At 36.2% G+C, this 14,600-nt stretch overlaps 1 protein-coding gene across 1 annotated transcript in view; it reads right to left on the bottom strand.

Moving 5' to 3' along the window:
- Positions 1–4,819: 4,819 nt before the first annotated feature.
- tmprss3a (transmembrane serine protease 3a) overlaps positions 4,820–14,600 on the bottom strand; it is a 72,092-nt gene continuing 62,311 nt past the window's right edge. The window contains exons 10-14 of the mRNA XM_066707624.1: positions 9,750–9,919; positions 8,554–8,649; positions 7,370–7,512; positions 6,639–6,791; positions 4,820–5,040 (exon numbers count right to left, since the gene is read on the bottom strand). Of these exons, the coding sequence (XP_066563721.1) occupies positions 4,999–5,040; positions 6,639–6,791; positions 7,370–7,512; positions 8,554–8,649; positions 9,750–9,919 (604 nt within the window). The 3' untranslated portion in view covers positions 4,820–4,998. The remainder of the gene's footprint in view (positions 5,041–6,638; positions 6,792–7,369; positions 7,513–8,553; positions 8,650–9,749; positions 9,920–14,600) is intronic.

Here is a 14,600-nt window from a genome sequence, read left to right as displayed (position 1 = left end):
ACAAAATAACTGTCAGTCTCCCTCGGTCTGGGGCTCCATGCAAGATCTCACCTCGTGGAGTTTCAATGATCATGAGAACGGTGAGGAATCAGCCCAGAACTACACGGGAGGATCTTGTTAATGATCTCAAGGCAGCTGGGACCATAGTCACCAAGAAAACAATTGGTAACACACTACACTGTGAAGGACTGAAATCCTGCAGCGCCCCCGCAAGGTCCCCCTGCTCAAGAAAGCACTTTGCAGGCCCGTCTGAAGTTTGCCAGTGAACATCTGAATGATTCAGAGGAGAACTGGGTGAAAGTGTTGTGGTCAGATGAGACCAAAATCGAGCTCTTTGGCATCAACTCACCGTGTTTGGAGGAGGAGGAATGCTGCCTATGACCCCAAGAACACCATCCCCACTGTCAAACATGGAGGTGGAAACATTATGCTTTGGGGGTGTTTTTCTGCTAAGGGGACAGGACAACTGCACCGCATCAAAGGGACGATGGACGGGGCCATGTACCGTCAAATCTTGGGTGAGAACCTCCTTCCCTCAGCCAGGGCATTGAAAATGGGTCGTGGATGGGTATTCCAGCATGACAATGACCCAAAACACACAGACAAGGCAACAACGTTGCCAAACGTCAGCCTCGAAACCTTAATGACTTGGAGAGGATCTGCAAAGAGGAGTGGGACAAAATCCCTCCTGAGATGTGTGCAAGCCTGGTGGCCAACTACAAGAAACGTCTGACCTCTGTGATTGCCAACAAGGGTTTTGCCACCAAGTACTAAGTCAAAGGGGTCAAATACTTATTTCCCTCATTAACATGCAAATCAATTTATAACTTTTTTGAAATGTGTTTTTCTGGAATTTTTTGTTGTTATTCTGTCTCTCACTGTTAAAATACACCTACCATTAAAATTATAGATGGATCATTTCTTTGTCAGTGGGCAAATGTACAAAATCAGCAGGGGATCAAATACTTTTTTCCTCACTGTATGAATCTAACTTTGGCATATCTCTTGCTTGTTGCACACCATGAAGCTCAAGTTTCCTTTATAGTATATAGCTCTGGATCAGAAACCCCCCTACTAAAAAAAACTCTACCTCTTTGTTGATTGTCTCAATCTTTAACACTGATGTACACACTGAAAGAAACCGGATGCATCTTAATTTGTTTTTTGTTATTTCCCTGAGCTTACCTATGCTGAATTAGTGATAAGAAAATGCACATGATTATTTGTCAGTTATTTGAGTGCAAATTAATCCTTCAATTTCTGAAACCACTGTAAATATATTGTACATGTATTTATATACATGTTGAAAAATGGTGCTGCTGAAGATATCCAATGAAAAGTTTAGGAGTTTTTCCATTTGCTGCATTTCACCCACATTTTATTTTTTGGAATGCATTTTTCATCCACAATGTGATGATATTCTACCATAACTAGGGCCCTGCATTTTCTACAATATGCTTTCTAAGGCTGCACTTCACTCCTCCCTGTGCAACTGTTGTGTCACGATTCCTTTAATCATCTCTGTTAGACTTTTTATCATGGGGCATTCATGTCTTAATTAAGTGGCAGCAGCTACGGGCATTTAAGTAAATTGTCATGCAACCCTTTATTATTAATACATCTTATTCAATATTATTTAATGAATGTGTAAATACATTTAAATGTTTGAATTTACGAGTAGGAACATGAAATTTGTCAACAAAAGCATAGAAAAGAAATCACTGAACAATTTACATGAATATTTTATAACAATTCTGTAACATATTTTATATTTACAAAGATAAAATCTTATAATGCATGTTTGTTTACAAGAATCTCTTTAATTGTCACTTATTGGCACTTGAAAAATGTCCCTTGCATTCAATGTAAGCAATTTGTTGGTTAACCTTGCCTTCTGAAGTCCGAGATTGATGTTCTGTGAAAATGTGGCATAAGAAGAAACTCTTCTTACAGAATTTACAGATGTGATAAATGACAAATATTTTAAAATATCTTTAGCCTTTCCTGTTAAATTGGGAAATAAGTCTAAAATAAATAATACAATAATTTAAAATGTAATCTGTAAACAATTTGAATTTCTTGAGCAATGTATACATTTGCTTGCAACCAGCAATGTGGACATTACTAGTCAAATTAATTGAATTAATGCAATGCACCTAGAAGAATATCATTGTAAGCCTTGATCATGTAACTGGCATTATCATAGACAAATTCAGTCACATTATTAAAATTAACTACAAGATTTCACAACGTCATGCTACTGATGTAATTCACAGCGTCTTTTCATCATGCACTTTTCATCACCAGTGACAGTTCATCGCAAATTTGCATATTCATAATCAATTTGCATATTCACTTACAAATTACATACAGACTGTCTCTATTGATTTAGATCGAATATTTCTTAATGTCCCACAATTCCAAAACAGACTTTTATTAAATCCTACAGTTAACCACGGCAGTTGTAGTCATTCATCTATTTAATTTCATCCCTTAGTTGTAATGTTTTTCAACTTTTTAATTTCACCCTTTTTATCGAATAATGCATCACTCTGTCGGCTTGTTTACATGGGGTGCATTCACGTCACATAGACTTCCCTCATTCTGTACAGAAGATGACCATTTATTCAATGAAGGCTCAGACTTTCTGCATTAAATGTGAAGGAAGCTGTTTACATGATCTAATATTCCAGTAATACATATTGGGAGGAATACTTACATATGAACCAGCATGTAAATATAATGTACAGTACACCAGGTGAATATTTGTTGTGGGTGGTCACTCAATGTAAGTTTTTTTGTTGTACGTGTTGCATTTATTTTAACTAGTCACAAGAGTGAGAGAGATGGGGAGGAGTGTGAGTGTTTAAAATAGGGCTATAGCACAGTTATTGATGTGTTATATTTTACAACTTAAAACAGTTAATACATACTATTTTATTAAACTCGAAATTTGAAATACTTTTCAAATATTTTCAAAAATCTTTTACTTTTTACTTTATAAAAATATCAAGGCCTGTAAAACAATACAAACGTAGAAACAAATGGTTAATAAAACTATATAAAAATTTCCTAATGAGCTCTTTAATAATCACAGGTAGTGTTTGATATAAAACAAAAATACATAATATATTTGCGTTGTTTGCACTATTGGGTTTTCTTTTGTATTTGCACTGCCGTTTTGTTTCACTTATGTTTACATGCTATGGTTTTCATTTCTTATTAGTTTGCTTGGTTTTGTTCTTAAAAATAAACATTTCTATTTTAGTTTATTTTTTTGGTTTTATTAAGATTGCTGCTCACTGCACAATTCCTAAAACTTGCATATTAGGATATTAGTTAGGCAAGTAGTTTTGATATCAACTGATACATTCTTTAATCTGCTACTTTGATATTGGAGATGCAATTGCTTTGTTGGATGTAAATTGCGATATTGTATCCGACCAACCCAGTGTTTTTGTTTTTAATGTTTTTGTCTGCTCGTTTTATCTGACCTATTTATTAATGTATTCTATTGTGTGAAAAAAACTGCTCTTTGGGGCATCTTTTTGAATTATAAATCATATTCTTCCTTTAACTGAAGGGGACCTGTGTGGGATGGTTTCAGTATTTGTTAAATACTTTCCCTTGATACAGCATAGTCTTATAGTCTAGGATATTATATCAGATAACACAGATCAGATCATATTGTATAGTTTGACAGAGCTTTGGACAGGGTTACATTTGGCTTTCAAGTCAGTGACCGGGTTTTATTTATGGAGGATAATCTGTCCCAAAAAATAACTAAAAAACAACTAAATAAAAAAACTAAAAATAAATATAGAAAAGAAAAATACATAATAAATGGATACATATATATATATATATATATATATATATATATATATATATATATATTTCAATTTAATCTATTATTTATAATCTGTTTATTTATTTATTATTTATTCATGTAGGCCTATTTATATTGTATTTATTTATTAATTCTGGTGCAAATTATCCTCCACATTTCTTTACTGAATTGAATACGCACTTTGAAAAACCGACTACATCTGCTGTGGGTAACTGTAGGATTTAATTAAAGGCTGTATTGGAATTGTAGGATATTAATAAATATTCAATCAAAATCAAAAGAGATAGTATGTAATTTGTAAGTGAATTTGCAAATTGGTGATTATACCCATCGATGTACAGAATGTATTCTATATTTTTCCCTACATTATTAACTCAATTAATACTTTTTGATAGCAATGTTTTTGACTCAAAGTTTAGTAGCTGTTTCTCTAAACATATCAATTCATGCAATTACCATAAAACATTCATTTTTTTTTGGAAGTGAATTAAATTAATATGAATTATAAAGCATAGCAGCTGAATTATAATTGAAAACAAATAGACTCAGAAAACCTAGGGCCCTAACAAGATGTACAGTTGAATGTATTATTACTATTGAGCAACAATTAATACATAATTCTGATTATTAAAAAAAGGGTCAGATACATTTACCTAGAATTTTATTTAATGAAAATATATCAGATAACAATGTAAAATAAATAAATAAATAGTTAACATAAATCACTGACAAATCAATAACTGAACTGTTAACTTTTACTTTCAGAATTGTCAGAGTTCTTTCAGAGTTCTGTTATACAATACAGGTCAAATGTTTAAACTCTAAAAATGCTGTACAGGTGGGGGAGAGAGATTTTGCTGAGAAGGCAGATATTACCTATCTTATCACTATGTTTCTTAAGCTTTTAAACATTTGATAACGATGTTATCATTAAAACCATTAAACTCTAAAAGTAGCTAAATTTTCAGGTCTAATAAATACAGAGAAATGACTGGGTAGTTGCTGCTCCATAGGCCACCTGACACACATAGATGTAGCAGTGTTTCAAATAATAGTATTGGATATTTGACAATGGCCAGAAATATCAGACCTTAAATGCATTTATAAACAGAACATGGAAAACATATAAAAACTTTTAAAAGTATTTGTTAAATCGTGCTAAAGGTAGATGGTTGCAGTATCTCTTCTCTCTGAAGAACAAAAGAAAATAAACATTTTTAAAAGATGCATCTTTTTAGATCATACTTTTCACTTCCATAGTCATGAAACTTTACTTTGGCTTTGTAAACAAATTGTCTATGACCTTTATGTATAACTCTAGCAAGTTACAATTATAAAACTGCTGTTGTATTTAGACATCTTTCTGCTTACGCCATAAGAGGATTGAAATTATTTAAATATATTTAGCTGTTTGCAGTTAATAGTATTGGTATAGTGTTGTAATAGATTGTTAATGTTGTGTTAAGGGATTTTCTTATGTTAAAGCTATTGTCATAGGTGTTAATCTTCATTTTCTTTTTTCTAACGTGTGCCATGAAAGCAAATGCTTCTGGCAACACAGGCACAGATAAATTGTCTCTCCCTGTTTTCTCTTGTTCTAAACACCAGATGGCAATAAATCTCATTAAATAAAAAACATTTAAACATGAAAATTAGAAGCAATATACATATGGCAGCCTGAAATGGTCTCATTAATTGTTTCTGTTAGACATCTATGATACAACAATCTCATTGGCACCCCTCTGCCTTAATCAATTTAATAAACCTTCTTTTGGTTTTGATCTTTCTTTTGGGACTTTTTCATGGATCTGCTATGGAATGTTACAGAGTAACGTATTTGTATGCATGTATTTATCACAGTTTATTATATAACTATTAACTATTATATATGGCATGCTGGCTTTGAAGCTAAAACAAACTTTAAAAAATACATTACATTTTGTATAACTAATATATTTTACATTCTGCATGGAAAGATACAGTAAACATATAGTTGGCAAAACAAATGTTTATGAGAATATTGGATTTTGTCTAGTGGTGGCAATAGATTGTTCCTTATTCAAGATTATTCAGGCATTTGAGTGTAATGTGTTAAATTATAACCACTCTGACATATCTGTTGCCAGTATTCTTATGATAAAATACAGTTCCTGATGTATTTAAAGTCTGTAAAGGAAGAACATAAATTGTACTTTTCCTAATGAATAACAGGAGTGAAACTGAATCAGTGATGTTAAGTGAATAGATGCTTTCACACTTCCATTTCTGATTCAGATCAAATGACATATATAAGAAGAAATGCATCAGTACATTTGATTAGGATCAGTGGTGTCGTGGCTACACTGCCATTTGATCAGAATCAACTGTCAGCAGCCCCAAGGTTCTTTACATGTGCACTAGCATGTAAGTCCAAACAAAATTATATGTACATATTAAATTAGTAATTTATAACACAGTGCTATATCAAAAAATGTAGTTTAATCTCATTATGAATTATTTAATTATTGAAGGAAAAACAAAGTTTTTTTTGCAACTTAAGCATTTTATATTAAAACATTTTTTTTTTTGCTAACATTAAAAAACAAGCTATTTACTGTTAACTATAATACATATTTTATCTATAATAAGGGAAGTAGGGAAGTGTTCTCTTAGTTCCACTGATGCAAAGGATGTTTTTCTGTTTTTCTTTGTGCCACAGTGCCTGCCGAAACTTGGGCTGGTGTAAACTTGCCTAATAAAAAGTACATTGCCAGTAGTAGCCAACCCCATCAAACATCCACCCCATTACCTCCATCTGCTCATGGATCCAGTCCAGACATTGTGTGATCCTGGTGTACACTCCTGGTTTGTTGCGCTCTGCACAGCCCAGTCCCCAGCTTGTGGCACCCACCAGTTTCCACAAAGAGGAATCTTTGCATGCCAGAGGACCTCCGCTGTCTCCCTGAATCAGACAACATATCATCAGATACAACCAGCAGGAGATTCCCCGCTACTAAAAGCCTCTCTGCTTGTAGTGTAATTGAAAACAAAGGTATGTAATCCCCAACTGCAACATGGGGTGGCAAACAACTGGCTAAGAACTGCCAGGGTGAGGTTTGGCTGGCAAGTTTCACAATTCAGAGGATGGTTTTAAACAACTACACCACTCCCATGTTAAAAATTAATAAACAGCTTATTGAAACTAAAACCACTGGACAATGGAAATTATATATATACAGAAGACACATTTAACTGACTTTGTACACTGTTACTTTTACAAAACTATTGCTGTGTGATAAGATATCTCCAAGAAAGGCGATAAAATACTAAGTAATTATCTTTAACAACAGTTTTCCTTCACCAAGGATGGGTATTCTGGGAGTGAAAATAGAAAGCATATCAGATTGCAGATATTCATAATACTGTACACTCCTAAGGAGGCACCTATATTTCTGTACAATTCTCTAATTTTGAGATGTAAGTCATCTAACATACCTTCTCTTTTCAAAATTATGAAAGGGAATTTGAAACTAAAATTACCTGGCAAGAATCAGTACCCCCTTCCAAATAACCAGCACAGATCATCCGTGGAGTGATAAAGCCCTGGTACACAGTAGGCTGGCTGCACACTTTGTTAGAGATCAGAGGAACTCGGGCATAATTCATAGACACAGTTGCTTCTCCTGTGAAGTACAGATAAACAAAGTAATTTCTAATTGATGACTCCTGATGCTGTCATTGTAAAGCCTGGTTATTATTAAACACTACAAAGGAGGTCTGTTTGCAACATGAATTCTTCCAACCCTACAATCCAAATTCTGTCTTACTTGAGAGATTTGAACACTTAAATCAGAAAAAGGGAAAGTGAATGGAAAATAACAATCATTGCACAGATAAATCAACTACAGTCATCCCTCAACTTACATTATCTCGTCTTATGTTGTTCTGCACTTATGTTTGCAACATTGCACTGAGCAGGCACAGAGTAATTCTGCAGTCAGCGCTTTATGTAATTATCTCTCTGCTATCAAATAACCTCCAAAAATAAGTCTAGTATACTTTGATTATCTTTTGGATATAAGGCAGTGTTCTGAACTGTGACTAAAACACTCACATTTGTAACCCTTTCACTTGGCAATGCGAACACAAGGGTGCCAGTGAAAAATTGGAGCTGGTTGTGTTTTTGTTTCTATTATAATTATGCTCTCTATATTGTTGTGGGTCTGTTGTGCACTGTTCCGTACTTTACATTGTGTTGTAATCCTAATGTTATAAAACCATTATATTCAACCCAGGTGAGTTCAACCCTGCTTGCATTCACATTTGTCTTGCTCTAAAATACAATTAACATGATCGTGAGGTGAGTGCTTCGTCCTAAGTTGGAGATCTCAACCCTAGTGTCTAGCATGGCTGTGTTCACCCTGATTTAAGATTTTTATCTCGGGTTGAGAAGTACAATGTGAAAGCTCTTGATTTTCAACTCGGGGTGCGGCCAAATCATGTGCTGGTGCCACCAACTGAAAATGTTAATAGCACCAGTGCCACTACTGGAAAAGTTAGTATAAGAAGGAAGGTCTTATATTTTTTTTGTTTTTAAACTCCTCATTTCTGTGTCTGTGTCACCCACTAAAATTATAAATTATTTTTTTAAATCTATATAAAGGACAAACAGATAAGTTTGTGTTTTACACCTCTGAGATGTATTGTTGAAAGTTTGCTCTTACCACCATCATCTGTTGCACCCCAGCCTGAAATCCAGCACATTTTCCCATCTTCAAACTCTTCACCATAGTTAGGTAGACAAATTGGTTCCACAAGACCTTAAGTTGCAGCACAGAATGAGACTTACAAATTTAAGCCATGCCTTAATCCATTATGAAGACAATTCACCCTGCATACTAAAAGGTGAATAATAAAATCCAATACAATATCCTGAACATTATATAAACAGAACAAAACTCACAGAAATAAACTAAACATCAAACAATTAGAAATTAGCATTCTTGTAAGTATAACATCAGGAGATATACAGACGGTTGACAAATTAAAGGAAAAACCTTAATAAATGAGTGGAGAAACATAACAAATGCAGATGCCTCCTAAGAGGTGTACAGCATGATACAATTAAGCAATTAATATCCTATCATGCTCTGTGGAATGTATAAAAATGCTGAACAGGCCCAGTTGACGTTGATTTTGGATCAAGATGGCAAGAGATAAGGATCTAAGTGACTTTGAAAGAGGGGTCATTATTGGGGCACAAATGGCAGGAGCTTCAGTCACAAAGACTGTTCAACTGGCTAGTGTTCTCGAAAAGTAGGCGAGTGCATGTGTGGCGTACACCAAGAGAACAGTACAGGCCTAACTGCTTGACCCCTACAGTGAGGGGGTCCGGAGGCTCTCTTATGCTGTGGGGGGCATTTTCCTGGCATGGTTTGGGTCCACTTGTCCCCTTAGAAGGTCATTGCAAATCATTACAAAGTTATTCTGAGTAATCACCTTTATCCTATGGTGGAACATTACTTTCCTGATGGAACTGGTCTCTTTCAGGATGACAATACCCCCATCCACAGGGCACGAGTGGTCACTGAATGGTTTGATGAGTATGAAAATGATGTGAATCATATGCTATGGCCTTCGCCGTCATCAGAGCTCAACCCAATTGAACACCTATGGGAGATTTTGGACCGATGTGTTAGACAGCGCTCTCCACCACCATCATCAAAACACCAAATGAGGGAATATCTTTCGGAATAATGGTGTTCCATCCATCCAGTAGGGTTCCAGAGACTTGTAGAATCTATGCCAAGGTGCATTGAAGTTGTTCTGGCAGCTTGTGGTGGCCCAACACCTTACTGAGACACTTAATGTTGGTTTCTCCTTTAATTTGTCACACGTCTATATATATATGAAAGATTACCATTGAAGGATAAAGGGGCTTTGAGCTTCATCAGGCTAATGTCATAGTCCAGGGCTTTTGGCCTGTATTTCCAGTGGTAAAAGATCTTATCCACAGCATGAGATGAAGTCCCTGGCAGTGGCTGGTCAGTAATACCCACATGGACTACCCAATCTGATGGGCGAGCAAACCTGACAGACATACAAAAGTGATACTTCCTAGTCTCAGACAGGACATGAACAAAGCTTTTTAAATTAGACACATTTTACCCAAAGCAGCAACATGCAGAATGTCTTTCTACTTCCTAAATGACAAATTAATGAAATTATCCTGTGATGTTGTTCAACTTCTGATCATTTAAAATGGAATGCAATGTTAAATTTTGAGCCTTAACCCCCCCCCCCCACACACACACACACAGTTTGCTTTCTCTTATGATTCTAATTAGACACAATACTTTTTTAGCTTTGCTTAAAAAAGGATAAATGTTACACTGCGTATGTAAGTTTTGTGAAAAACACACGCCTCAAAATGAATCTGGGGAAGAATCAACAATATCAACAAAAACAGGTGTAATTCATATTAAAAGTGCATTTTGTATTTAAATTGTCAATTATTATGGTTGTCAATATGATTACATTGTAATTGTCAGAATAGATATTTTCTCTGTAAAATAAATGGTCCCAATTGCAATAGTTGCTAACTTTTAAAAATGGTAATGTAAATATACAAACACATATAATTTATATTTTTGTATAATTATATATATTTTCATCCACAAGATCAGAAAATGTAATCACCATACAGTGCATTGCGAAAGTATTCACCTCCCTTGGCATTTTTCCTATTTTGCTGCATTACAACCTGTAATTTAAATAGATTTTTATTTGAATTTCATGTAATGGACATACACAAAATAGTCCAAATTGGTGAAATGAAATGAAAAAAATAACTTGTTTTAAAAAATTCTAAAAAATAAAAAAATGGAGAAGTGGTACGTGCATATATATTCATCCCCTTTGCTATGAACCCCCTAAATAAGATCTGGTGCAACCAATTACCTTCAGAAGTCACATAATTAGTTAAATAAAGTCCAACTGTGTGCAATCTAAGTGTCACATGATCTGTCACATGATCTCAGTATATATATATATATATACCTGTTCTGAAATGCCCCAGAGTCTGCAACACCACTGAACAAGGGGAACCACCAAGCAAGCGGCACCATGAAGACCAAGGAGCTCTCCAAACAGGTCAGATCAAGGTTGGGTTATAAAAAAATATCCGAAACTTTGAACATGCCACGGAGCATTAAATCTATTATTAAAAAATTGAATGAATTGAATATTGAATATGACACCACAACAAACCTGCCAAGAAAGGGCCGCCACCAAAACTCACGGACCAGGCAAGGAGGGCATTAATCAGAGAGGCAACAAAGAGACCAAAGATAACCCTGAAGGAGCTGCAAAGCTCCACAGCAGAGATTGGAGTTTCTGTCCATAGGACCACTTTAAGCTGTACACTACACGGAGCTGGGCTATGGCCAGAAAAAAGCCATTGCTTAAAGACAAAAATAAGCAAACACGTTTGCTGTTTGCCAAAAGACATGTGGGAGACTTCCCAAACATATGGAAGAAGGTACTCTGGTCAGATGAGACTAAAATTGAGCTTTATGTCCATCAAGGAAAATGCTATGTCTGGTACAAACCCAACACCTCTCATCACCCCGAGAATACCATCCCCACAGTGAAGCATGGTGGTGGCAGCATCATGCTGTGGGGATGTTTTTCATTGGCAGGGACCTGGAAACTGGTCAGAATTTAAGGAATGATGGATGGTGCTAAACACACGGAAATTCTTGAGGGGAAACCTGTTTCAGTCTTCCAGAGATTTGAGACAGGACAATTAGCATACTGCTAAAGCAACACTCGAGTGGTTTAAAGGGAAACATTGAAATGTCTTGGAATGGCCTAGTCAAAGCCCAGACCTCAATCCAATTGAGAATCTGTGGTATGATTACTGTACACCAGCGTAACCCATTCAACTTGAAGCAGCTGGAGCAGTTTTGCCTTGAAGAATGGTAAAAAATCCCAGTGACTAGATGTGCCAAGCTTATAGAGACGTACCCCAAGAGACTTGCAGCTGTAATTGTTGCAAAAGGTGGCTCTACAAAGTATTGACTTTGGGGGGTGAATAGTTATGCAAGATCAAGTTTTCTGTTTTTTGTCTTATTTCTTGTTTGTTTCACAATAAAAAATATTTTGCACAGGGCCTGCACAGGGCAAAGCAGGTGAAGCCGACTCCCCTGCTCTAAAGAGAAGGGAGGACGATGAAAAGCCATTAACTCAACAGGCCTGTTTATATATAAAGGAGACAGCACTTTCGGGAGGAACGCAGGGTTAGGCCGTAGCATTACCCTGGAGCCATCTCCCGCAAAACGGACACACGATGGGTGTATGGACAGGGTGTTTAACTCACTCATGCGTTTTGCAGAAGTGATTGCCTGCAAAAACACAGTCCTAAGTAATCCAGGGGTTCGCCATCAATCCGGTCATGACAAGCGAAGATGGCCGCCAGATACACTTTGAGCATGGACAGGTACTTGCCCTGGTCCAACAGCTCTTGTAAAAATTGTAATGTGTAGCAAAGCTAGGAGCGAGCAACAGCAAGTTTTACTGAGATAAAACACACAAGCAGGGCACAAAGAGACCAGCTCTTGTGCCCTTGCTTAACGCAGGAGCAATCACCTCCTGATCAAGTAGCACAGCTAGGAGAGTGACAGCAAGCTCTACTGTGAGTAAGGAAGTGGGGCAACACGAGCCCAGCTCATGCACCCTCACTTACCACAGGAGCAGCTCCCTCTGGCCTGAACAGCACAGCACCTCATGTGGGTGAGATATCTTATGACAGACCGAGGCTTAGGCCGGGTGGCTGGGGCTCGGGTTTACGCTCTCGCTGTGGATGAAAAGCTCTGTGGACAAAAACAAACACAGCGACTAGGCTGTAAATAATACAATATATCATAATAATTATATTTTAAAAAATGGATAAGCCCTGCATGATGTTTATAACCGAAACTGAAACCGAACTGGACCTCCGTGGTACAGACGGCACAGAAGTTGTGTTAACTAACTAAAAATACACACAGAGACAGTTAAATGTGGCAAATCGGTGGGTGAACAGCACTATTTGTGCAGCCAGCTGATCGAAAGCACAAGTTTGTGTTGCAAACAAACACAGAGAGTTCTCACGACTTCCAAAGGCGAAATGGCAAAGAAGGAAGTTCCTGTGCAGACGTCACCTCTTATACAAACTGGAAGTAGGACAAGACCTGTTTTGAGTGACATGCACAGGGGCCAATGGCTTTAATATAGAGATGTTTCAATTGGGTTCCAATGGAAGTGCGCTGAAACCCCTCCCCCTTGGGCAGTGCTTCTGACTTGAAACCTTATTTCCAGCATTTAATAGTATTATGGCAAAAGCTACTTGAATTATTAGGTCAAATAATAAGTTAAATGTCGACACAAAGTGTATTTACTTTTGGTACGCAGATATATATACACATATGCCCCCTACCTTAGTTATTTTCTAGAACATCACTGCATCATGTCTGCATTTGTCAAATCTTTGATGTGTGATGTGCAGTTAATAAAAAATACAAAGCATACTTCTGCACTTTTGTAATTTTTAAAATGGACTTTGTATTTATGCTTAATTAGAACTTTGTATTGAATTGTATTGCAGCATCTGTCAATAAATAAATAATAATAATAACATAAACTTCCTTTTCAAAGTTTCCACATTTACTGTAAGACACTTCCTAATGCTACCAATTAAATATGCAGACTTTATAACAATGTTAAGCTCTGCATAAGCTCTACTTAATGTGAATAGCACTTAATATAGAAAGCTCTTAACATGCCTACAGCCTATGAAATCGCATCCTGTGGAAGCTAGTGACAATATGCACATTGGTCTGTTTTTACAGTGGATTAGTGGGTCTCTTATCCACAATTCACTCATAAATCTACATCCAATTCTAAATGAATCATAACTGTAACTGTTGGCTTCTATTAGTCTATGATTTTTAAAGTGATTTCTAATCTACAGTTATTTGCCTTTATACTTCACCATATTGCTATCACCCACATTCTCCACCTGTCTTTATCTCTGGGGAAACTCATATCCCCCTCTGCTTGAAAATTCAGGTATGCAACACTTCGTCCACATTAGGCTTTTAAAAACACTAAACTTTGTTCTTAAATCTCCTTTGTTAGTGCTTTGTGTATATTTGTCCTACGACTCACGACCAGTGAGTAGCGACACCTAGCAGGAAAACAGTAGGAATTCTTGAAGCCCCTCAATGTGAATGCAGCTTCAGCTCTGGTGTCTATTTAAACTGCTGGAGACATACAGGAGCATACAGGCAATAGGGATAGCAAGGAAAGCAGAAAAGTTTAATTTTTGTACAGGAAAACCTGTGTAGGAAGTCATGTGAGCTATTTCTTTGGAACTATGTCATATTATGGAGGATAATTTATATGGAATTATATAGAGGAATTCATTCAAATGTAACTGCAAATCCCACAATCACATAATCATGTTCCATTTATGCACATATTATTTGCAATAATGCAATAATCTCATTTTAATTTTCATATACTAGTACGTACATTTGCAGACAATATACAAATGTTAATGCAAAAGCCAATTTCAATTGCATTTTCAAAAACTTCCCCCACTTTATGGTGGACATTATTCAAATGATAATGTATTTTTGAAACTAGAAACAGTGCCCCTCTGTGCAAATACATGTCATACCTCCTACGCCGTTTTCCAGGCAAAATGTAAATGCTATGTCAAACACTA

This window comes from Amia ocellicauda, chromosome 6 (genome assembly GCF_036373705.1).
Source record: "Amia ocellicauda isolate fAmiCal2 chromosome 6, fAmiCal2.hap1, whole genome shotgun sequence".
NCBI lineage: Eukaryota > Metazoa > Chordata > Actinopteri > Amiiformes > Amiidae > Amia > Amia ocellicauda.
Note: the sequence above shows the minus strand (reverse complement) of the source record. Positions and strands in the feature narration are given on the sequence as shown.